The 23861-nt window shown below is 36.6% G+C and overlaps 2 protein-coding genes across 4 annotated transcripts in view; one reads left to right on the top strand and one right to left on the bottom strand.

The window, feature by feature from the left end:
- Window positions 1–23861, bottom strand: part of LOC129237517 (uncharacterized) — a 251843-nt gene that overhangs the window by 82662 nt on the left and 145320 nt on the right. The window lies entirely within an intron of this gene.
- Window positions 17890–18219, top strand: LOC129238429 (aspartate and glycine-rich protein-like). The gene has a single exon (XM_054873454.1). The coding sequence runs from the start codon at window positions 17890–17892 to the stop codon at window positions 18217–18219; it is 330 nt and encodes a 109-aa protein (XP_054729429.1).

Here is a 23861-nt window from a genome sequence, read left to right as displayed (position 1 = left end):
ATAACGGCAATTGTAAAAAAAAACGAAAAATTTCAAAAAAATCTTATCAGGCAGGAGTTTTTTATGTTTTTTAAAAGCAATATACATTTTATTGAAATCTACCAAGCGGTTTTTAAGCTGCATGATCACCAGTGCAAAAAACATAGTTTTGAGAAAAACGCATTTAAAGTTTTGCTACTTTTTGCTCCGGACTACCCCTAACCCCTTAGATCTTTTTAAGAAGGTAACCAGTCCCTCCAATAAGACATTTTGCAAATTTCCTAGGTCTTCAAAGAAATAATCGGTAATATATTTGGCTTGGCTTCTTTGAAGTACCGACTCAATTTTTTCCTCATCTCCATAGGCCCTGCAGAAGTCATTGTGAGGTACACCCATTCTACTGCCTAGGGTGCTAATAGTACAGTGACCCGTTATAACATCTGTGAGGATGCTGACAGTTGATCTGTTGTACCCAAGCAAACCTTTTGAGTCAGTTGTGGTCAGAGCGCTTTGGAGACCCTGCCGTTAGTAGTCAGAGACCACCCTCTATTGGTTTCCGGGATTACGCTCAAGTCAATTGCAGTGTAGGGTCAAGCTCAGAGCCTTTCCTTACACACTCCTGCACTCTTTAAGTTTCCTTCACTTCAGAGGGGCTGGGACCTTCCAAAATATGGTGTTGTGTTGTTGGATAAGCGAGCTCGCCCTCGTGCATTCTTTAACTCATCTATAATTAATGCACATTGAAGCCAGTGCCTTGATCGCTGCTTGACTATCAACAAAAATGGTATGGTTTGCCGGAGATAAGTCCATTAGTCGTATCGTTTTTACTGCTTTGTCTGTAGCATAGATCTCAGTTTGGAAGAAGCCACACCGGTTTAGGAGTCTAAATAACCAATTTAAGATTACTTATTTGTAGTACACTCCTTCACTGGTTACTCATTTTTTTCAGTCTCTTAAAAAAAGGAAATTAGTCAAAACCCGTGAAAATATCCCGTTTCTAATTAAGTGTTATTATTTTGTAATTTGATTGCCGTGAAAACTGCGCAATTTTGCAACTTCCAAGTTTAACATTTTTACTTCAATATGTCATGTCTTCATTACCCTCCGCAGCTACACTCATTCGCTTGCATAACTTTCACAGCGACTTCAAACTACTTTTAGTTATTTTAGTCATTGTATGACTCGCCCAATTTCTTCATATAAATTTCATTATTATTATTACAGCAACTGTGATGAGAGAGATGGCCTTTTCAAATTGTTTACTTAAATTGGCGGCGTTGCCACTGTTACCGCTGCCTCGATTATGTCACGGTAATTTTTCACATCACATAAAATCATATTGAAATGCCTTTAAGGCGCTTCCACCAAACAGAAAGCAAAGCAAATTAACAACAAACAATAAGCCATAAATGCTGCAATTAATTTGAGAAAAAATAAAAATTTGCAAATCATTCGCATTGCATTATAAATTTACAAGAAAGAAAAGCGCTTTGTCACTGGGCACTCTTTCGCCGCAGCGAAGGCAGATTTGGCGCGCATGCGCAACAACAAAGAAGCCTTGAAAGCGCGCAGAAGCGTGTGAGACTGTGAAATTGAATGAAATTATAGGAAAATAGTGTTGAAGTGAGAGACGCATAGTGGAAAGCAATTACAGCTAATTGTTCGGAACGATTTTACGCCAGTCACCGCGTCTAAATAATGCTTCATGTCATTGCTGTGACAAAATGTGATGAAGGTATTGATGCGGTGACGGTCAACACCTGCGCCGCACACCAAGTGACGCCCAAAGTTTACAAATTTACAATCGTTGACAATACCACACCAAAGCTGTGCTGCACCGACTTCGCGCATGAGAAGGGCTGTGTTGCAAGCGCGTTGACAGCAGGCGGAAGTGGCGGCTGGGCTACGCTTGATTTGATGGCTTAACTCGCGATTGGGCTCAGCCTCGGCGTCTGCTATATGGCGCTTTAAGTCGCCATATCGCTGACATAAATTGGCGTGCGTACATTCACACACACATACACAGGAAAAAGTGTTGACGTTGTGCAAATAAAAGTAACGCTTCAATGTTGCTTGCAATGGTGTTGCAAGCTAGCAGCAAAGGCTTTTAATTAAGCAACTACTTTGTCACACAATCTTGTCAAAAATTGCCCAAAAAATTGCTGTTAACGCAATGGCACTAATCTGGTAGAAATGTGTGGCGAGTATGTGTGCCACGAGCATGCACGCGCATGCGCGGGGTTACTAATGAAAATTGCGCCCACTTTAGTGATGAAACACGCCTTTTAGTGCGCAGCTCACAGCTGTATAAAAATAAAAAGTTGTTTATTGCTGTAAGCGATTATTTTCTTTAGGAGGTATGCCTACCCACTGAGTTTCAAAATATGAGTTACTTCAATCATTTGTATTCCCTTTGAACACTTCTCTCTATTTCCTGTTATTCATTTTACAATTACTTTTTCACGCTGTGCGTGAAATATGGCTTATAGGAGCTATGGCTTTTGCAAAAGCCTTCAACTTGCAATGCAAAAGCAATATCATGTTGCCAAAGTTTAGAGTACTTTTGAAATCTAATTCTAAATCTATTCTGTAATGCTAAAAGTGCCTTTGAAATATACCTGCAACGAAGCGTTGCCTTCGTAAGCCAAAACTGGTGAAACTTGCCAACTCATATCGTGCATTTAAATGCTATTAACAACGCAGCTTTGCCAATTTTGACAGTGCTTTTGGAAGCTAAAAACCATGCGACAATTTTTACAGTGCATTTGAAAAGTAAAAGTTGTGCTTTAATGCAAATTCGCATATTGCTTATGAAAAGCAAAACCGGTACAACGTTACCAATTTTCGAAAGGTTTTTGAAATTTGCAACCCATGGTGCGCTCCAATTTTCAAGGAACTTTTAAAGTTCAAGTCTTTCATTATTGGTACTTTTTGCAGCATGTTTGAGCGCTAAAAGCAATGCATCTGGGTCATAATATTTGAAAACTAAAATCGTGCAACGTTGCCCAAATTTATAGTACCTACCATTGAATGCTAGAGATAGTGCAGTGTACCATAGGGGTTTCTAAAAAAAGGAAGTTATTTGGAAAGAAAGAAAAGTATTTCTCCGCGGACGTGAAACAATAAAGTTTATAACAAAAAGTTGCCCCATAGGCTTCGACAATTTGTTTGATTGTTTCTAAACAAAAATTATAAAAGCTTTTGCTTACATGAATTTAATCCGAGAGGGCAATGACTCTAAAAGAAATCATTCCGTCCTTCAACAAGACTTGACTGAAAGCTTTTTGGTCTGAGTGCCATTATGATCTTCATGGCAAAGCTGAACTTTGAAGCGAACGCCAAAGTTAATTTTTCCCAATTTTGATTTTCGTGACCACAAGTGGCACTCCAAAACGAAACATCAATGAGTTTTAAGCAAACACCTACGTATTGCAATATCTACCTTGAAATAGCTGAGCCTGTTTGCTTAAGACAAGAAGCTCTCATTTGTTGCGAAATCTCGCACCGAAGCAAAAAAATGATCACCACCACAAATCATGAACCAAATCATGTGAAATGAAATTACATAACTCGTCAAATGCAAAACAACGCAAAAGAATTGAAAATACTGCAACGAAAATATATTTCTAAACCGCGCTTGCCACAACTGATGATGGTCAGATATTTCATATGTAACTAGAAAAAAATTATAATAATCAACCTCGCAGCTATGGCAAGGAATGACGTGTGCAAAAAATCAAAGCGAAAAGAAGAAATTTATGCTCTTGATACAATGTTTAGAAAGTGGTTGGCGAAAATATTTTGCAAATATCTGCATAGCCATGAATTTTTATTTTTTATTTTTTTGGTGCGCAAAAATGCTGAAATTCAATGCAAACAAACGTCTGCTGAGATGAGACATGTAAGTGTAGCATAAATACAAACACAAATATAAGCATAAGCATGCCAGCAGGGAAATCCTCTACAAAGTAACGAACTGGTGCGCTTTAGTGAATTTAGAACCATGAGCTTTGGCATAAAAGCAATTGGTAAATTTACACAATGATGCCGAAAGAAGTGGCATTACATTTTCGATAATTCGGAATTAGTGCTGAACTGGAAAGATGCTAGAATTTCGAACGTTTTCTGATTTGTTTTTGATATTTCCGAAGAAGAACAGACATCTATGTTATGTTAAACAAAGCTGTAATCTAGTGGGCGCTGCTGCCAAAAGGTTAAGACATTGGCTAGCCATACAACGTTGCCAATTTTTGCAGTGCACTTGAAAGCTAAACGCAGTGCAACGTTGCCATTTTTATTTGAAATTTTCAAAGCTAAAAATAGTGAAATTTTGCTAATTTTACTATATACCACTTCTTTATTCCACAGGCAACAGGTAAATTTTAACTACACTGAAATGCCTCATTGCACACCTTTTTCGATAATTTGGAGCCAGTACTAAATTTAAAATATTCGTACTAATAAATTTTAGTACTGAATTTAAAATATTCGTTCTAAAAAATTATAGTACTAAACAATTGGTACTAATATAGCATTTGGCGCTAAATAAAATAAATATTAGTACTAAAATGTTAGTACTAATTTTAAATTTACCACTTAGTATTTAGTGATAAAATATTAGTACTAAAATAATAGATATAAACAATTGGTACTAATTTAGTCCTAAATAAAGTAAATGTTAGTACATACTGAAATATTATTATATATATATGGGGCATTCTTCGCCAACCGGACACCTCCATCTGCCCAGAACAGTTTTTTAAAAAAAATTGTTCCCTATGCCGAAATAAGAGCTTATGTCATGTACTTTAATTTGTCATGTGGCCGTACTAATTTTAAATTCAGCACTAAGTATTTAGTATTAAAATAATAATACATATAATATATATATAAAGATATGTTAGTACTAAAATAATAGTACGAAATGTTTGGTGCTAATAACTATAAGTACAAATATTTTACATTTTGTACTTGCTTCAAAACTATTTAATATTTAGTAATAATACTTTTTTACTTAGTACTACTTGTATTAAAATATTAGTACAAAGTACTAATTTGGCTATCAAAACGGCGCTTTAGTGCTACTTGATGAGTGCGAGACTGGCACTTCGACCCTTTCATTTCACTTATTTGGCATTCCATGTAACGTTGCCAATTTTCGACTGTGTTATGAGAAGCAAAACTATGATCTAGCCCGCGCCGATACCGCTAACGTAGTTGTCAACGTTATGGAACTTTTAATGTTGCTTAATTTTTAAATCGTTTGAAACCCGAAAGTGGTGCAACATTGCCATTCTTAATCGAAATTTCGAAAGCTAAAAATAATGCCATGTTGCCAGTTTTCATAGCACCTTTCAAAGGTTACAAATATTACGAGAGAGATGAGAGCGCGCAGCGAATAAAAATAATAACCGTGCGATAGAGAGACTTGCGACAGACAAACAAATTCTGAATGTCTTTAATATGTTTTACCTCAGTTCATACACTTTATAATTTACATTTCTGTTGCTATAGTTTACTGCGGTCTTCAGCAACTAGGTAACGATATAAACTTGATAGCGAAAATGCAGTTGTGATCACAAGGGGAGTCTACTTTTGAATACTATATACCATTATCCATGAGCTTAGCGATTTGATTACCGCTTCGTTAGCAGTATACATTTTAAAATCGATGGTTGTTTTCTATAGCAGCTAATTCTGCTTAAGGGGGTATTCTAGTCTAGAAATTTGAAAAAATCGAAAATTTTTTTTTTTCAAAACTCGATAGTCTAGGTATTCAAAAATATCTCCCTAAAAGGATTTTGCAAAATTCGAATTATTTTCGAAATTACAACTATTTTAGTGACGCGACAGCTAGACTGGTTTGAGCGGACGGCGAAATTCAAACGCGTTTTTCTCAAAACTCCTTTTGCTGAGGTGGTTGACACGATATCTGAAGTTCTATCTGACCGATCCCTTTGAAATTTGGTGAGAATCTTTTTCATACATCTCTTTATCACTGGAGCATTGGATTTTGAAAAATTTTAATTTGAAGTATTTTTAAAAAATTCGTAAAGGTCAAAAAACAGGGGTAAAAAAATTTTTTTTTTTTCAAGTAGGCGCCATTTTGTGAATTTTTATTTTTTTTTTTCGGCCGAGGCTCAAGATGTAGCGACATCTTTACTAATTAAGAATTTTCTTTGTTTGTTCGATTTAGATCACTACAAGGGTTGGAATCATGTCAACCAGGGAGCACTGTTTGACTAGCAACCCCTACTTCACCGACCTGTCACTGGATGAATTTTTGACTTTTTTTTTTTTTTAATTTTTTTTATATACCTTAAACATCAATAAATATTATATAAAAAAATGGATAGTAAAAATGTTTTTAATTTTTCTTTTATCCTAGTTTGAAAAATACCCAAAAAGTAGGGCTCTAGACCAGAATACCCCCTTAAAACAACACTAGACTGAGCTGCAAGTCTAAATTTGCAAGCGACCTTCTCATGCAAGGTACATCTTCGAATCAGCGTGAATGGAGTCATTTAACCTTGTTACTATTTATCTTCTTGTAAATATTTGATTTAGCAAAACTTTAAGTACTCTATCGCTTGTGTAGTCCATATTGGCTCGTGGAGTCCAATAGAACTTGAATACCTTAAAGGCAACCAATATTACCAGTTGTGGTCTGAAAATTTCTTTCACTACTAGTTCTGGTTTTCCCTGCAGGGAGAGTATTTGTGACTGGACTGATTGATAAAGTACACCGCATTGTTGCTGGAAGTACCTTTTGTATTTCGCCTGGAGCCACATATATTTTGTGTTTGTGTTAGTGTCACATTACGTGACTTTATTATCTAATCACATATTACTCTACTCATCTGTCTGCAATGAAGTGACAGTTGCGGCTACCAACTACAACTACAACAGTTACTCTTATTGCTGTAGCAGTAGGTATTTGGCTGGCTGTTCGTTGTGGATGCTGGCTGTGACGGCCATTACTCTACACGATACAGTAAGCAATTGTTTTTCAGTTCATTTTTTATGTTTTTATTTCATGTTTATTTAATAATTTTTTTTTTCCTATATAGTCTTCGCTGCTTCTGTTGCTGATGACAAAAGATAATAGAAAGTTCGAGTTGAGGGCAAAAAGTGCAAAATATGCATAGCTGCCGTAAAAAGTGCAGAGTAGATGCTTGTAATTATTTGGTTACAATTGTTGTTGTTGTTTTTATTGTTAAAAAAAAGTGAAAGATGTTGCCCAGCTTATTTGCGAATTTCAACTCTATTATTTATAACGGCATAATTAAATAATTATTTCGCAATAACAATTAAAAAATAAAAACATTTAAAGGCAAGTAATGAAAAAAAAAATTTCCAAAGCGCACTGCTTGCAAGAAAATATTTTCCCTTGCGAAATCAAAAGCAACTAAGAGACATTGCAAGAGCAAAAATAAATGAAAATGTCGCAAGGGAAAAATTCCAGAATTGATAAAACAAAAACGCGAATCGGCGGATTTACGCCGTTAGCTGTGATTAAATGAATATCAAAATGAGTCGCAGATGCCGCACTATTTGTATACATCACCCGGTTGCTGGAAAAACGTCGTAACCAAAAAAAAAAAGAGTTTTTGTAGATAATTAAGCAGCTCTTCTTCTTGTTGTATGCTTTGTAAGAAGTTCATGTCGATATCTTTTAATAGTGTGTGACTAAATTGAAATATGCATGACTTTACTCTTACTTAGAGAGGCATAGTAAATTGAAAATATTGAAGCCGATACACTGGAATTTTTTACATGTTTTTATTATGACACTCTTGTAGCAAATTAGTGATGTGCATGTGTGTATTATTTATAACTGTTATTTCACAGAAAAATCTATTTCGTAATTAAAATTTTAAGCTAAAAAAAAAAAGAAAAATCCCAAAGGGACGAAAAGTCGACTGTTGATTCAGTCGATGCACTAAATACACGGGATATACATCCAAACACATACATACCAATAAGTATATACATACATATGTCACCTGATGTGGCAACGCTGCCATAAGCGTACAAAATACACCCCTGTGGACGTCAGTCGAGTTGAGCGATATACCCGTTACCGGCAACATCCGAAGTTGTGTAATATATATATTGAAATACATACGAATGGTTATACATACGAAATAAATGAGATATATTATATATAGCATTAAAAGTAGAGTCGTGTGTATATATTGGTAAAAGTCGTGAGTATATGACAAATTTTCAGAAGTGGATTATGAGCAACCGCCTGAGACTTCGCTGACAACGCGCCGTTAAATTGAGACTCCGCTGGCAAAATCGTTTAAATTTGCTACGCGTACGTGTATTTTGTTGTTGCGAAATTCAACGAAATCGATAATCCGAAACCGGCAGTGAACGAAGAAAAATACTTCTAACCGAAAAAGTTCGAAAAAAATTCGAAGTCGCAAATTGGTCCGAAGCAAAATGCCATTACGCAGCCGAAAAGTATGTGATTTAAAAAAGATGTGCCGTGATGCTGGTTTACCAGTAACGGGTAACAAAAATCAACTAATTGAACGGTTAATGGACAACAATGTATCCGAAAGCGAAAGTGATACTCAAAGTGTTGTAATGCAGCGTTTATCGTCTTTAGAAAAAACTATTTCGGACTTAGTGCTACAACAAAAACAAAATACAACGACATCAAATAATTTTGTACCCCAATATCGTCTTCGCCGGTAAATGTTATTGGTAATATGGAAAAGTCCGCTCCAACCGTTACGAGTACATATACCGTGATGCATCCACAAGTATTACCGAACGCATACAATAGTCAACATTCGCTGTGGACAACCGCTCAAGAGCCCAGCAAAGTTAATTTTCCCGAATTTTCTCAATCGGGACACGTCGCGTTTGTGCCGCAATCAAATGCATATGTTTCGCACGCTTGTACGCAAGCACCACCGACTTTCGCGCCACCGACATTTGTGCCACCAGTGACATCCGCGCCGTATGCAACGTACCAGAATCCGTCAGTACCGTACACATTCGATTACGTTCGCGCACCGCCGGTAGTACCGAATTATCACAATCCATACGAGAATGTGCGCGATATTGTTGAACTTTTACCCGTTTTTGACCCATCGTCCGATCGTTCGTTAACATCAAAACAATTCGTAAAACGCGTTGAAAATCTGAGAAGTGTATATGGGTGGAGAGAAAACACACTTTTGTTTGCCGTACAGCAAAAGATGCGGGGATCAGCAAAATATTGGGTTGATTCTCTGCAAGACGTGTTTATTTCGTGGGCAGAATTCGTTCATAAATTTCTGCTAAACTTTCCGTGCATCGAAAATGAAGCCGATGTGCATCTTAAGATGGCACAAACGAAACGGCAAAACAATGAGTCCGCTCAAGAGTTTTATTACCGCATGCTTGCCTTAGGTTCAAAAGGTGGGTTATCCGACTCGAGTATTGCGCGCCATATTATAAACGGCATTAATGATTCAGACTTACGTAAGAAAATTTCTAATAACTATACGCGTTGTCAAGATTTACTAAGTGACATTATAAACTTTAATATTTATAACGAAGTGAAAACCGCGCCACCTAAAATGGGGTTCAAAACAAACGCGTCGATAGAAAAACCGCCGAATCGAAAGTTTCCGGTTACAGAAAATCAAAAGCCACAAACACCGTTACCACTCGAAAAAGTTAAGTGCTATAACTGCTTTAAATTTGGACATTATTCCGTAAATTGTGCCGAGTCACAACGGAAGCCGCACTGTGAAAAGTGCCAACGCATAACGCATAAAACCGCAGACTGTTATGTAAAAACTGAAAACCGCATTAATATATATAATTGATCAGCGCGCATGTGATGATAAAATAGTTAAAACAATCAAAGTGAACGGTATAGAAACTCTAGCATTTGTGGACCCTGGTAGTAGTCGTACACTTATTCGTAAAACATTCGCGCGTAAAATCGGAGACGTGCGTGAGCAACTCACAATATTGAAAGGGTTCGCGGGCGGACAATATGCTAGTACCGAAATTGTAAGTGCGATAATAGAAATTGACGGTTATAATAATCCAACTATTATGCCTGTCATTGACGATGATTTCTTGTGTGAAGCCGTATTGTTAGGACGAGACGTATTGTGCAGCGCGGGTAATCGCTTAGTTATTGAACAAGATCAGTGCCGCATAGAAGACATAAATAAAATTGACGTTACAAATGATTTAAGTGTAATTGATCGCCAGAGCTTGCAACAACTACTAACACAACACGCTGATTCTTTTGCAAGAAATTTATCTGAAATTGGTAAGTGTGATGTTGCAAAAATGAGTATCGAATTAAACATCAACATACCAATTTGCCTTAAGCCGTACCGTATTCCGTTCGCTAAACGCGCGATCGTCTCCGAAATCGTATCTGAATTATTGAGCAACAATATAATTCGACCGAGTGAGTCACCTTACGCCGCGCCAGTTGTTCTCGTCGAAAAAAAGAATGGCGAACATCGCTTATGTGTGGACTACCGCAGTCTAAACAAAGTTACTATAAAAAGACCTTATCCCATGCCGATCATGGAAGAACAGTTCGCGCAACTTGCCGGAAATAATTTTTTTACAACGCTTGATCTACGTACCGGGTATCATCAAATTGAAATAGATGAATCCTCAAAAAAATATACCGCTTTCGTAACTACTGACGGCCACTACGAATACAACCGCATGCCGTTCGGTCTGGTAAACGCGCCCGCTGTGTTCCAATGTATGATGGATAAAATTATTGCACAAATGCCGCGCGGTGAAGTGTTAGCATATTTGGATGACGTTATTATTCCAAGTAAAACTATTGACGAAGGACGTAAGCGACTCGAAAAATTTCTAAAAATATTAAAACGTTATGGACTTACATTGCGCATGGACAAATGTAAATTTCTTAAAAATGAAATTGAGCATTTGGGCCATGTAATTAATAGAAACGGTATAACGCCGGGCAAACGTAAAGTAGCCGCGATCGCAGATTTTCCGCCGCCTAAAAACGTCACAGAGGTCCGAAGATTTCTAGGTCTTACTGGATTTTTCCGAAAATTCGTCCCTAACTATTCGATCATAGTCAAACCAATAACGCAGCTGCTACGTAAAGAAGAACAACAAAAGTTTGTGTGGGGCGAAGCGCAGCAACGATCGTTTACTGAGTTAATACAAAAACTGTGCAATGAACCACTTCTTGCGCTCTACGATTCGTCCGCTCAGCATGAGGTGCATACCGATGCGTCTAGTGTTGGGCTGGCAGGGGTTATGCTGCAATCATCTGATGGCAAAAAGTGGCAACCAGTGTTCTATTATAGCCGACATTGCACTGACGCAGAAAGCCGCTACCATAGCTACGCGCTAGAAGCGCTCGTCGCTGTCGAAACGCTGGACCGCTTCCGCATATACTTACTAGGGAAACCGTTCCGCCTCGTAACCGATTGCTCCGCGCTCGCAAAAATTAAAGAAAATAAAGAACTTAAGCCGAATATTGCACGTTGGTGGCTCAGGCTACTCGAATTTGATTTTGAGTGTATCCACCGCCAGGGAAGCTCGTTATCCCACGTGGACGCGCTCAGTCGTATGCCGGTAGAAAAACCAAAAGAAATAGAACCAGCCGGTTTCGTACTTACAGTGACCGCAGATCAGCGCGACTGGCTTTTAACAATGCAACTGCAAGACACCGCGTTCCGTGAAATAATACAAATTCTTAATGGTGAATTAAAATCCGAACGTGAAAAACAATTGAGTACCGAGTATCAACTAAAAAATCAGAGACTCCATAAAAAACTACCAAGCGCGCTAGCGTTTGTCGTTCCGAAAGCAGTGCGCTGGCGGGTTGTTAAATTGTGTCACGATGACGTGGGACATCTCGCGCTTGAAAAGACAATCGAGAGGATCAAAGCGTTTTACTGGTTCGCTAATTTACGACGCTATGTTAAAAGTTATATTTCCGCGTGCATACCGTGTTGTTACCAAAAAAATCGGCCTGGTAAAATTGAAGGTAGTATGCATTTCAGCCAAATCGATCCCATCCCGTTCCGCGTTATCCATATCGATCACATGGGCCCATTAATTCGCAGCAAACGTGGCAACTCGTACGTTCTCGCAGTATCGGACGCGTTTTAAAAATTTTTAATTGTAAAAGCCGTGCGCGATACCAAAACAGCACCCGTAATCAACACTCTCAACGAAATATCGAGCTATTTTGGCTTACCAAATCAAATCGTAAGCGATAGAGGAACCGCGTTTACGTCTAAAGCGTTCGAGAATTACTGTGACGAAAACGGAATACATCACACCAAAACTGCTGTACGTACCCCGCGCGCTAACGGCCAAGTTGAGCGCGCCAACCAAATTATTCTCAATTTTCTTCGAACGACTACGGAAAACCCCAAAGACTGGGATGTAAAAATTAAAGATATTCAATGGACAATTAACTCGCAAAAAAATTCAACTACGGGTTTCTGTCCAAATGAGCTCGTATTTGATTTTAAATTACGCGACACTATCCAAAATCGTCTGCTGGCTGCAATTCAGGATGATTTGTCGGATTCCAATAATACGTTACCAATAGAAGAGAGGCGTGAGCAAGCCGTTACTAACATAAACGACGAACGTGCTAAGTGGAAATTGCGATTTGACAAACGACATGCCAAACCGTCAACATACAACGATAACGACCTCATCGTAATTGAAAATGAACCGTCCGCTGTTGGTGAATCCCGCAAATTAGAACCGAGATATCGTGGTCCGTACATTATATCCAAGGTTCTCGGCAACGATCGATATCTCATCGAAGACATACCAGGTATGCAAATCACGAAGAAGAAATTTTGCTCTGTTTACACATCAGACAAAATAAAACGTTGGTGCAGTAGTGCACCTGAACTTGACGACGATGATTCCGACCATGAAATCGAGGGCGATTTACCTGCTGGAGTGGCCGAGCTGTCACCTGATGTGGCAACGCTGCCATAAGCGTACAAAATACATCCTTGTGGACGTCAGTCGAGTTGAGCGATATACCCGTTACCGGCAACATCCGAAGTTGTGTAATATATATATTGAAATACATACGAATGGTTATACATACGAAATAAATGAGATATATTATATATAGCATTAAAAGTAGAGTCTGGTGTATATATTGGTAAAAGTCGTGAGTATATGACATATACATGTGTTTGCAAATACTATGCTGGGTATGTAAATATTTACAGTTTATCGCTACCCGTTTAAACATACATACTTACACACATATATGCGTGTAATTACCAACAACAAATAATAAGCGTGACATTGGATCTATGCCTCAGCGATTCTCTTCACCTCTCACTACACACTAACGCTGCCTGCCACCCTCTTTTCCGCGCTCGCCCCTCCTCTAACCCTATCTATTTACACGCGTTTGAATGTCAATAATGACTGCTGTGATTGCAGTGATTGCTGCTGCTGATATTCTTTATCAATATTATTGTTCTTTCAGCTATGTGCATATGCATGTTGTTGTTTGTTGCCCCTTGGCGCTCACTGTTGTTGTTGGAATGCATGCATGCATATACTTATAAATTGTAGAGGAACCAGGGGATATGAAACTAATTACTGCCAAGGCGATGGCTAGGAAAAGATAGGGTAATTTTTTTTTTATTAATTACTAACTTTATGATTGGCTTCATTTAGAGTGCAATTTGCTGAGTGCTTAGATATGAATGAGTCATGGAAGTGATTGTAAAATCTTTCTTTGTGATAGTTTTACTTTTGTAGTGGGTGCGTATTGCTACTGAAAGAGTATGTAGGATAATGATAGTGGTAGTAATGATTATAATGATCACAGTTCTAATATTGGTAATGGTAATAATGGTAATGGAACCAGCATTAACACCGATAAAAATGTCACCCTTGAAATCTAACGTAGAATCTCTCTTGCCAACAAGTGCTACTTTGGACTAAGTAGGCAAGTGAGCAGTAAAGTCCTCTCTCGATCATCATGCCCGTCCTAACTTATGGCGCAGAAGCTTGGACGATGACAACAACCGATGAAGCGACGCTTGGAGTGTTCGAGAGAAAGATTCTGCATAAGATTTTTGGACCTTTGCACGTTGGCAACGGCGAATATCGCAGACGATGGAATGATGAGCTGTATGAGCTTTACGACGACATAGACATAGCGCAGCGAATAAAGATCCAGAGGCTACGTTGGCTGGGTCATGTCGTCCGAATGGATGCAAACGCTCCGGCTTTGAAAGTATTCGATGCGGTACCAGCAGGTGTAGCAGAGGAAGAGGAAGGCCTCCTCTGCGTTGGAAAGATCAGGTGGAGAAGGACTTGGCTTCACTTGGTGTGTCTCATTGGCGCCGGTTAACACGAGAAAGAAACGACTGAGGCGCTTTGTTAAACTCGGCCAAAATCGCGTAAGCGGTTATCGCGCCTATTAACAAGACGAAGAATAATGGTAATGACACTGGAGGAGGTATTTAATGTTAGTAGAGAAAATAATATAAAAGGTAATGGAAAAAGTAATCGTAATTATTATAGTAATGGTAATGTTAATGTCATTTACTTGTGTGATGGTGATGTTAGTGGTAAAGATTTTTAATACGGCGGCCGCCGTAGCCGAATGGGTTGGTGCGTGATTACCATTCGGAATTCACAGATAGAACGTTGGTTCGAATCTCGGTGAAACCAAGATTAATAAAAACATTTTTCTAATTGCAAATATAATGACAATGGTTGAGGTAATTATAATATAATATAATGCTAGTTGTATGGTAATGCTGAAGATATGGAATTTGGTATCGGTCATGGCAACGTATAAAGCGTAATGAAACTGGAAAAAATGTTTCAGATTAATAAATCGGTGTGATAATGATAATAATAACTGCAATATTTATAGTAATGGTAACATAAAAAGTAATGGTAATGAAATTGAAAAACAATTTAAATTAGAATCGGTACTTGGAAAGTAATGGTATTTGGAAGTAATGGGAATGGTAACTTTAATGACAGATAATGCTAAGCCACTGTTTTTAGTCACAGTAATGACAGTATTAGTGGTAATGTTATGATAATTTTGATTTTTAATTCAATGGCAGTGAAGCTGGAAAATGGTTTTTATTGATATGCAACTCAGTCATAGAAATGATAATGGAAAAAGTAATTGTTATGGTTGAGGTAATGCCACTGGGAGAAGAGGATAGCAGTAAGTGAGTAAGTAATGCCAATATTAATAGGATGGCTAGTGGCGGGATTAGTTTAGCGACGGAGGTTGTAACGGTATTGATAATCGTAACTGTAACTAGAAGACTAATTACAATTCTGAAGGTAAAGATAATGGTTCAACAATGCGAATGATGCCGGTTAAGATGAAGTTAATGGTAATATTAAGAATAATGCTAATGGTGCTCGCTTTGGTGACATAACCCTTGTTAATGGTATAGGTACTGGATATTAGAGTTACTGGTAATATTATGGGCAGATGTATTGGTAAGGACATGATGATGTCAATAATGACAGTTCTAGTAAATTCAATGGTAATGTAAAAACGGGAATGTTATATTAATACTAATAAAAATATTGGTGGAAGAAGTAATGGTAATGATAGAAGCTGTGGTAATAATAATGGTGCTGATAATAAAGCAAGTAATGCCTAAGTAATGACTAATCATAATGGTACTTGTCGTAATTTGCACCCATTGATATAAAACACGCAAGTACAAAGTAAAGAAGACAAAATTTGATGGAGCTAAATATTGCCATGGACATTAACTTTAAGGGGGGAGCCTGGTTTATAAGGTCAAAAAAGCCAATTCTTTTTTCGTTTTAAGCGCTACCTAATATAATTCAGAATATTCACACAAAGTTACAGAGCCTAATTTTCAATATGTCCGTAGATACAAAGCCAAAGGTAGGCGAGCGTTAGGTAGTTACGCTGTGACCGGACAGCTATAGTACAAACTTTATGTTCTTTTCTCAACTTCTCATTTTTATGATTTCTTTGAATTGGCGTACATGAATGAAAAAAAAACTAATGAACCTTTTGAAATGAATCATAGCTTGTTCCCTTCAATATTAAATTCTCTTCTATTTGAACTAACAAAGTAGATAAAAAAAAAAATTTTTAAGATTTTTATACTAAGTTGAAGTGAATTTTTTTTTTTTTTGTATAGAAAGGCATTTTTTTCTTTAAAGCCTCCAAAAAGTTGAAATTTTGGAATTTCTCTCAGTTTTCTTAGTTCATCTAGAATAAAAAATCATGATAATTAGAAATCCATTTCAATTTTTTGCTTTAGATAATAATTACGAGCTGTATCTTGTACGCCAGTTGGAAACTCCAGCGTTGCAGCGCTCCACTAATTTCTATGTTAAACATTTTTTTCAACTTATTTTAACCAGTACAAACATTTTTTATGCTTTTTAAATGTTCATTAAAATATAGAAAAAACTTTGCAGTGCTAAATTAATTTTTTCCTTAAAACAAAATCCCAAAGAGATGCAATTTTTAGACCTCATAAACCAGGCTCCCCCCTTAAATTTCGAAGTCCTATTATTGCCAAGAGCGCCAAAAACGAATTTATTACCACTTCAATTAATGTACGAGTTTATTATACTGTTTCTGTTTTTTCTTCTTACCAAAGAAAGTAATCAACTTTCAGCAGTCACCGAAAATAATTGACAACAACAAATGCTACGCTAATGCGCTGCGTGCAACATATTGCCGCCAATGACGCATGTTGCATTACTCATGCCAACATTACAACGCATTACAACACCAAATACCCAGCCGTTGGGCTGGGAAGCTGCTCGCAATGAATTTAAATTGAATTGCCAATGCACGAATGAAGCGGCAGATTGTCTTTTATTCAGCGTCAGTGCGTTTGCAATGCGTTTTTTGTGTGTGTTTGTTATAGTAGTGGTGGCTGTCAGTTTGTTGCTTCATTTCATTCACAGCAAGTAATCATTGCGTGTGCGTGTGTGTTGGCGCTGGCAGGCTATTCATCCTTTTTTGGCGCAGCAACAACTCAATTCGAATGCAGATTGTGCTCACATATATACCTACGCAGTATGTAAATGCGCAACTGCAGCGTGGGCGGATATGGGTATGTATTTGTGTGCGTGCATGGAAATTCATGTGTGTAAGTGATTTTGTGCACTCGCGCACAATTTTATTAAATTCACTCAAATTAACTGGTAATTTGGGTCAACTTGAATGATAAATGTGGCTATCCATGCAATTGTTGGTTGTGGCGACGGCGATGGTAGTGGTAGTGGTAGTGGTAGTGGTAGGGCAGCTTAAAGCGGTCATGATGTTGACGGAATGGGTTGAGTGGCAGAGCGCACGCTTGTTGAAGCTGCGGGTTTATTTGCCTGCGCCGGTATACATCATAAGCCATTCAGCTTAAAAATCGACGACGCATTCGCATTGTTGACCATTTTCAGGACTTTTGAATCGCTTAAATTTCAGCTTCACACTTAAAAATGAATTATATTTTATTATTTTATGTTATCGCATTTATACATGCATACTTAACTTGTATATGTATATGTTTGTATGTATACATGTATAATCCTGTTTTTAAATGGGATATATGCCTTGGGCCAGCCTAGACGTAACGCAGGTGGTTCATAAAAAGGAAAAAACGGGGAATAATAAAATATGACTGAGCTTTGGCGGCTGCTTTTAATGACAGATTAATTTGAAGCTGATAGGAATAAATTGATGCTATTAGTGATGGTTAAAGTGATAGAGTTGGGAATGGTAATGGTAATAAGAGTAGTAATGACATGGGTAATGGAAATAGTAATGGTGATGATAATTGTAATGCGAACAATAATAGGAAATATTGGCAGTAATGATAGTGGTAATGGTAATGGAAATCTCAATGGGAATAGTATGAGAAAATGATGGAAAAAGTAATGATAATGAAAGTAGAAATGGTAATGGAATATAGTAATGCTAATGGTTTTGGTAATTATAATAAGAATGACAATGTTAACGAGAATAGTAATGGTATTGCTTATGATAATGAGCATGATAATGTTAATGAAAATAGTAGTGGTAATGGTATTGGTAATGATAATGAGCATGATAATGTTAACGAAAATAGTAGTGGTAATGGTAATGGTAATGATAATGAGCATGATAATGTTACTGAAAATAGTAGTGGTAATGATATTGGTAATGATAATAAGCATGATAGTGTTAATGAAAATAGTAAGGGTAAAGGGTAATGGTAATATAGAAAAATTTTAGTGGGAATAATAGTAATTATGGCAATAGTGACTATTATTTGAACAGTAATTGATATATTATCAAGGTGACTACTGCAGTCACGACAGAGGTAATGCCAATTACAATAAAAATCGCATTGGTAGCAGTTTCGGTAATGCTAATGGTATTAGTAATGGTGTTTGTTATGAGTGTTGTAATCGAAATGCAACTAAAAATGATCACTGCCACTGGATGATGATAAAGTTAAAGCCAATACTTGTAACAGTAATAATGGTAATGATAATGCAATTTGTAATCATTACCATAGCTGTAAGCAGTGATAATGGCAACTACCCAAAGCAGCTTCGTTAGTTCTAATGCCATAACCTTTTGAAGTTGATCAACGTATTTCCACTTAGACCAGAACTAGTCTCCAGCATTATTACGCTATTGATTGAACTACTAACTGTGTAGGTATTTATAATTGAGTCCTGTAAATATGAAGAATATATCCAGCCGCCTGCACGTAATGCAAAGTATCAACATATTTGCAATTAAGTTGCCGCTTGCATGCGATTTGCGGTTGAAACGTGTTTATTTTTACGCGATAGACAGTTTTTGTTGTTGTTTAATTGCCCTTTTTTAATCTATGTATAAGCATACTTGAATGTTAACACGCACGCGAATACACACACAAATTCATATACACGCCTATATGTACATAAGTGTGCATGCATGTACTTCAAAAACATGTAATGACTTTCACTGGCTGGCGCTGCTCAAAAGGCAATTAATGCCAGCCGCACGCTTGTTGCATGTACGCTGTATTTGCTTTTGCTTTTCGCGCTTGTTGCTTTTGCTATTATTGCCCGCGCACCCACCCCTTAGATGAATTGTTCTTGCTGCTATAGCAGTGTATGTATTTAATTTGCTGGTAACTTTCAAGCGGCGTAGGTTCTTTTTGTTTGCTTTATCCCGTAATAGTTGCCAGTAGTTCATAAATTGTATGTTGCTCATACGCCCTGTCGTCGTTGCGTTCAACCGCTGCAGGCTCATACGATATACTACATATAATGTAACTATGGTTAGATGCTAATTTAGAAATAATTGACAAAAGCTCTACTACTAACGCGCTGCACACACACACATATACGTACACATTATATTGCCATGTACATCCAAGTGTATATCAAATTCTAATTCAAGCTTTTAATAGTTATTTGATATGATGCAGCTCGCCATTAGTGTGTGCGGGGCGGGGTTTGCTGCATGGTGTATGCAGCGAAAAAATTATAACAAATAAACAGGTCGATTGTGGTAACCATGTACTGGTATATGCTAATGAAAGTTAATACAACTATTCACCTACACACACATTCAGAGTGAGGGCTATTTATAAATGCATTATGGGCTAGGAAAACAAGGGCATCGCTTTCGCTGCTTTTGTATTATAATAATGAATAAATAACGGTAACTGTATCACTCTACTGCTACTTTTGTTCTTTTTTATTTCAATCTGCATGCATACACACACATATAAATGCTCATACGCGGCTAGTTGTTTTTACTTTGTTGTTTACTTGTTAGCAGGCGTATCGATTTCAGCTGCCGCCTCGGATACAAAAAGTAAAGTAATATAATTAAGGTGAACAGCAGTGTTGCTGGCTTACCAGAAAATAAAAACAAAACAATATGGATCAAAATACATGAAATTATATTTAGTTAGAAAGGTAGATCAACTGTTTGATGGCTGAATAGCCAATAACGGTAAGGTAAATGCACTGGTTGTGTATCGATATTTTGTTGGGCAGTACATAAGAGCAAGTGGGCATGTATTTTGCATGAGTGTGAGTACTCTTTGGCTTTATTTGAGTACATTGAGGGAAAATTAAAAATAACAGTTTTTCGTGTTCATAACACAAATTTGTAATGAAGATATTTTAACATAAATATGTGGGTCCATAAAAACTAAATAAACAATTTCCAAATAAAATTTTTTTTTTCATAAGTTCATAAAAAACTTTAAATTAAAAAAATTTTTTTTACAAATATTACAAAAATATTTTTTATGTAAATAAATATAAATATGTAGGTTCATAAAAACAAAAGTTTACATATCATAATTTTTTTACACAAAAAAATTTCATACAAAGTTTTCATTAAAAAAACCGGGGTGCATCGTGGCTATTGTTTCACTAAATATCACACCGAAGCTAACTAATTACAGAGTGTAATATTTATCAAAGTTTGTTGCTTTCGACATATATATTATATTATTATTATATTATATATATTAATAAAACTGGTGCTTGTTTGCTTACAAATATTTTAAAATACCTGTAAAATGCTTATCTAATTTGGCGAAAATCGCCTCGTGTTGTTGGTTCCCGCAAGCAAAACAGGCCTCGAGTGCAAAGGGCTAGTTTAGAAATTTCTGTCTTCAAAGACTTGACATCATTTTTCCACTTCAATACTAGGTTGGGCACGTACGGATTCTGAAAAAGGGTGTGTATTTGCTGAACATCTGCAATCTGTCTTCACTCCCAATCAGTCTTCTGCAACTACTTGCTTACCACTAGACATATTGCAACCACCAAAAAAGCCAATAAAGTTTAAAAAAAATAACATAGTCTCAGTTATTAATCAACTTAAACCTAAAAAAGCACCAGTTTACGACAAAATCACCCCAAAAATGCTAAAAGAGCTTCCCAATATTGCCGTTCTTCATATCAGGCACATATTTAACGCCATCTCTGGTACTGCCTACTACCCAAAAGCTTGGAAATTATCTCAACTCATTATGATTGGTAAACCTGGGAAAGACTTAAGCCAAGCATCCTCATATCGGCCAATTAGTCTATTGTCCATACTTTCAAAGCTATTTGAAAAGTTGCTCTTGCAGAAAATAATGCCCTTTATTGAAGATAACAGTATTATTCCTCAACACCAATTTGGATTTAGAGCAAAACATAGTACAACTGAGCAAGTTCATCGCATTGTGTCATTTATACGAAAGTCCTTTGAGAAAAATCAGTACTGCACTGCACTGTTCTTAGACGTAGCACAAGCATTCGATAAGGTATGGCACCGCGGCCTAATTCACAAAATTACTAGTTTACTGCCTATGAATGTACACCTCTTGCTGCAAAACTATATCACTAATAGAGAATTTGTTGTAAAGCAAAAAGATTTTTTCTCTCTGCATTGTAGAATAGACGCTGGAGTTCCACAAGGCAGCGTTCTGGGCCCTATTTTATATGTATTATACACATCTGATATGCCAACGACGAGCCAAACAATGACATCAACATTTGCCGATGATACTGCAATACTTTGCACTCACACAGACCCAAAAGTAGCAACGTCTATATTACAAAGGCATATACTTGAAACAGAAGTATGGCTTAAAAACTGGAGAATAAAGGTTAATGAAACCAAGTGCGTGCATATTACTTTTACTCTAAGAAAAGAAACTTGCCCTGCAGTTACAATAAATGGTCAGAATATACCACAGCAAAACGAAATAAAATATCTTGGAATTCACTTAGATAGAAGACTCACATGGCGGAATCATATTGAAAAGAAAGTGTCGAATATCAAGCTTAAAATGAAAAGCCTATATTGGATGCTTAATTCGAAATCAGCATTACCTCTAGAGTACAAAGTGCTACTATATAAAGCCATGCTAAAACCAATATGGACATATGGTATAGAAATGTGGGGAACGGCTACGCCCTCAAATATCGAAAAACTTCAGAGAGTGCAATCTAAAGCTTTGCGGATAATCACAGGAGCGCCATGGTATATAAAGAACGTTAACATTCACAGAGATATCTGCATACCTCGTGTAGCCGATGAAATAGTACGGTTGAGCAAAAAATACCTACCAAAAAAAATACCTACAAAAAATACCCAATAAACTAGCGCGAAATCTACTTTTAGAATAAGGTCACACAAGATTGAAAAAAAGAGACATCTTCAAGTCTGTCCACAACTTCCTCCAACCACATCTATCACATTCGAAACAAAAACAAAAAAACAACATCATTTTCACAATCGACATGAGAGACAACGGAAGCTCTAAGGGAGACTGGAAACTAGGCCTTTCCGGCTCCCAGTTACGAAGAATCGGAGACTGGAAACCCGTCCTTTTCAGCTCCCAACTATGAAGAATTGGAGATTCACAACCGATTTAATCATATATGTAAATATATGTTCATTTGAGCAAATAATTCGTTTCTTAGCACTGGCAAGGAAACATATTACTCTAGTATATAAGATTTGTAAACTTATTGTTAGGTTCTTATAAAAGAAAGATTCAATAAATAAAGAAAAATGGAAAAAAAAATACTAGGTTTAACTAAACATTTTCGTACAAAATAAAGGAACTACAAAAAGAATAAAGAACCATTTATTTAGCTTTGTCATTGAAGTAAGTCATTGAAAATGCAAAAAAAAATATATTTATATAAAAGCCACCAGGAAAGCCACCACACAATGTGACATCTTACCGACCCATATCGTTGTTACCAATTTTATCTAAGCTTTTTGAAAAAATCTTGCTAAAAAGATTAAAACCATTGTTAGATGCAAAATGCCTTGTACCAAACCATCAATTTGGTTTTCGAAATGAGCACTCAACGATTGATCAAGTGCACCGCATTACTCATGTAATTGAAAAATCACTGGAAGAAAAACAAATCTGTTCTGCGGTATTCCTGGATGTATCGCAAGCTTTTGATAAAGTATGGCATGAGGGACTAATCCAAAACCTTCAAGCAGTTCTACCAATCCAGTACTCAAACATTTTAAAATCCTACTTAACGAGCAGATACTTTAGAATAAAGCAAGCAGATGTCTATTCAGAATTGAAAGATATTAATGCAGGTGTCCCGCAAGGCAGTGTACTCGGGCCAGTTTTGTATCTCTTGTATACTAACGATATACCTACATGCAGCAATACAACAACTGCAACATTTGCCGATGATACTGCAGTATTAGCAACTGATGAAAAACACTTAGAAGCAATTCAGAAGTTACAAGCATCAGTAAATGCAATTCAAAATTGGACCAAAAAATGGCGGGTCAAGTTAAACGAAACCAAGTCTGTGCACGTTGACTTCACTAATAGAAATATAAATTACTAGCAAACCCGGCCCCCTTCGCTGGGCACACTAAAATAGAATAGATATGGTTTAGAACAGAAAATATATGGTTTTCATATTATTTATTTCTTTATTCTTTATTCAAGCGCTTTGGCATAAACAATATTTTTTGTTTTTCTATTTGTTTTTGAGTAAATATAAAATATAAATTGAAAATCAGGAAAAAAGAAGATTGTTTTTAAATTTCAAATCAACGCATATGAAAAAACAATCGTCTTTTTTCCTGATCATCCATGAATTTTTCGTTTCAATTTATATGTTTTATTAAGCATTGGAGCTTTTTTAACCATTATCCATTTATATTTTTCAAAAAAAAAAAACGAAAAAAATTGTTTTTTCCACGAACACATAATTTCATTCGGATTTCACATTAAATTCTAAAATTTCGTAAGAAATTATTCACTGTTCCAATATCCACTCCAAAAAAATTCACAAACAATTTTTACATGTTGCACTTACGTTTTTTCCTTATGGCATCCAAATCAGAAAGAAATATT

This window comes from Anastrepha obliqua, chromosome 2 (genome assembly GCF_027943255.1).
Source record: "Anastrepha obliqua isolate idAnaObli1 chromosome 2, idAnaObli1_1.0, whole genome shotgun sequence".
NCBI classification, from domain to species: Eukaryota; Metazoa; Arthropoda; class Insecta; order Diptera; family Tephritidae; genus Anastrepha; species Anastrepha obliqua.
This window is presented reverse-complemented; position numbering and strand designations above follow the sequence as displayed.

Excerpts from the sequence above, each read along its gene's own strand:
- LOC129238429 (XM_054873454.1), top strand. The coding sequence starts at position 17,890 with ATGATGGAAAAAGTAATGATAATGAAAGTAGAAATGGTAATGGAATAT.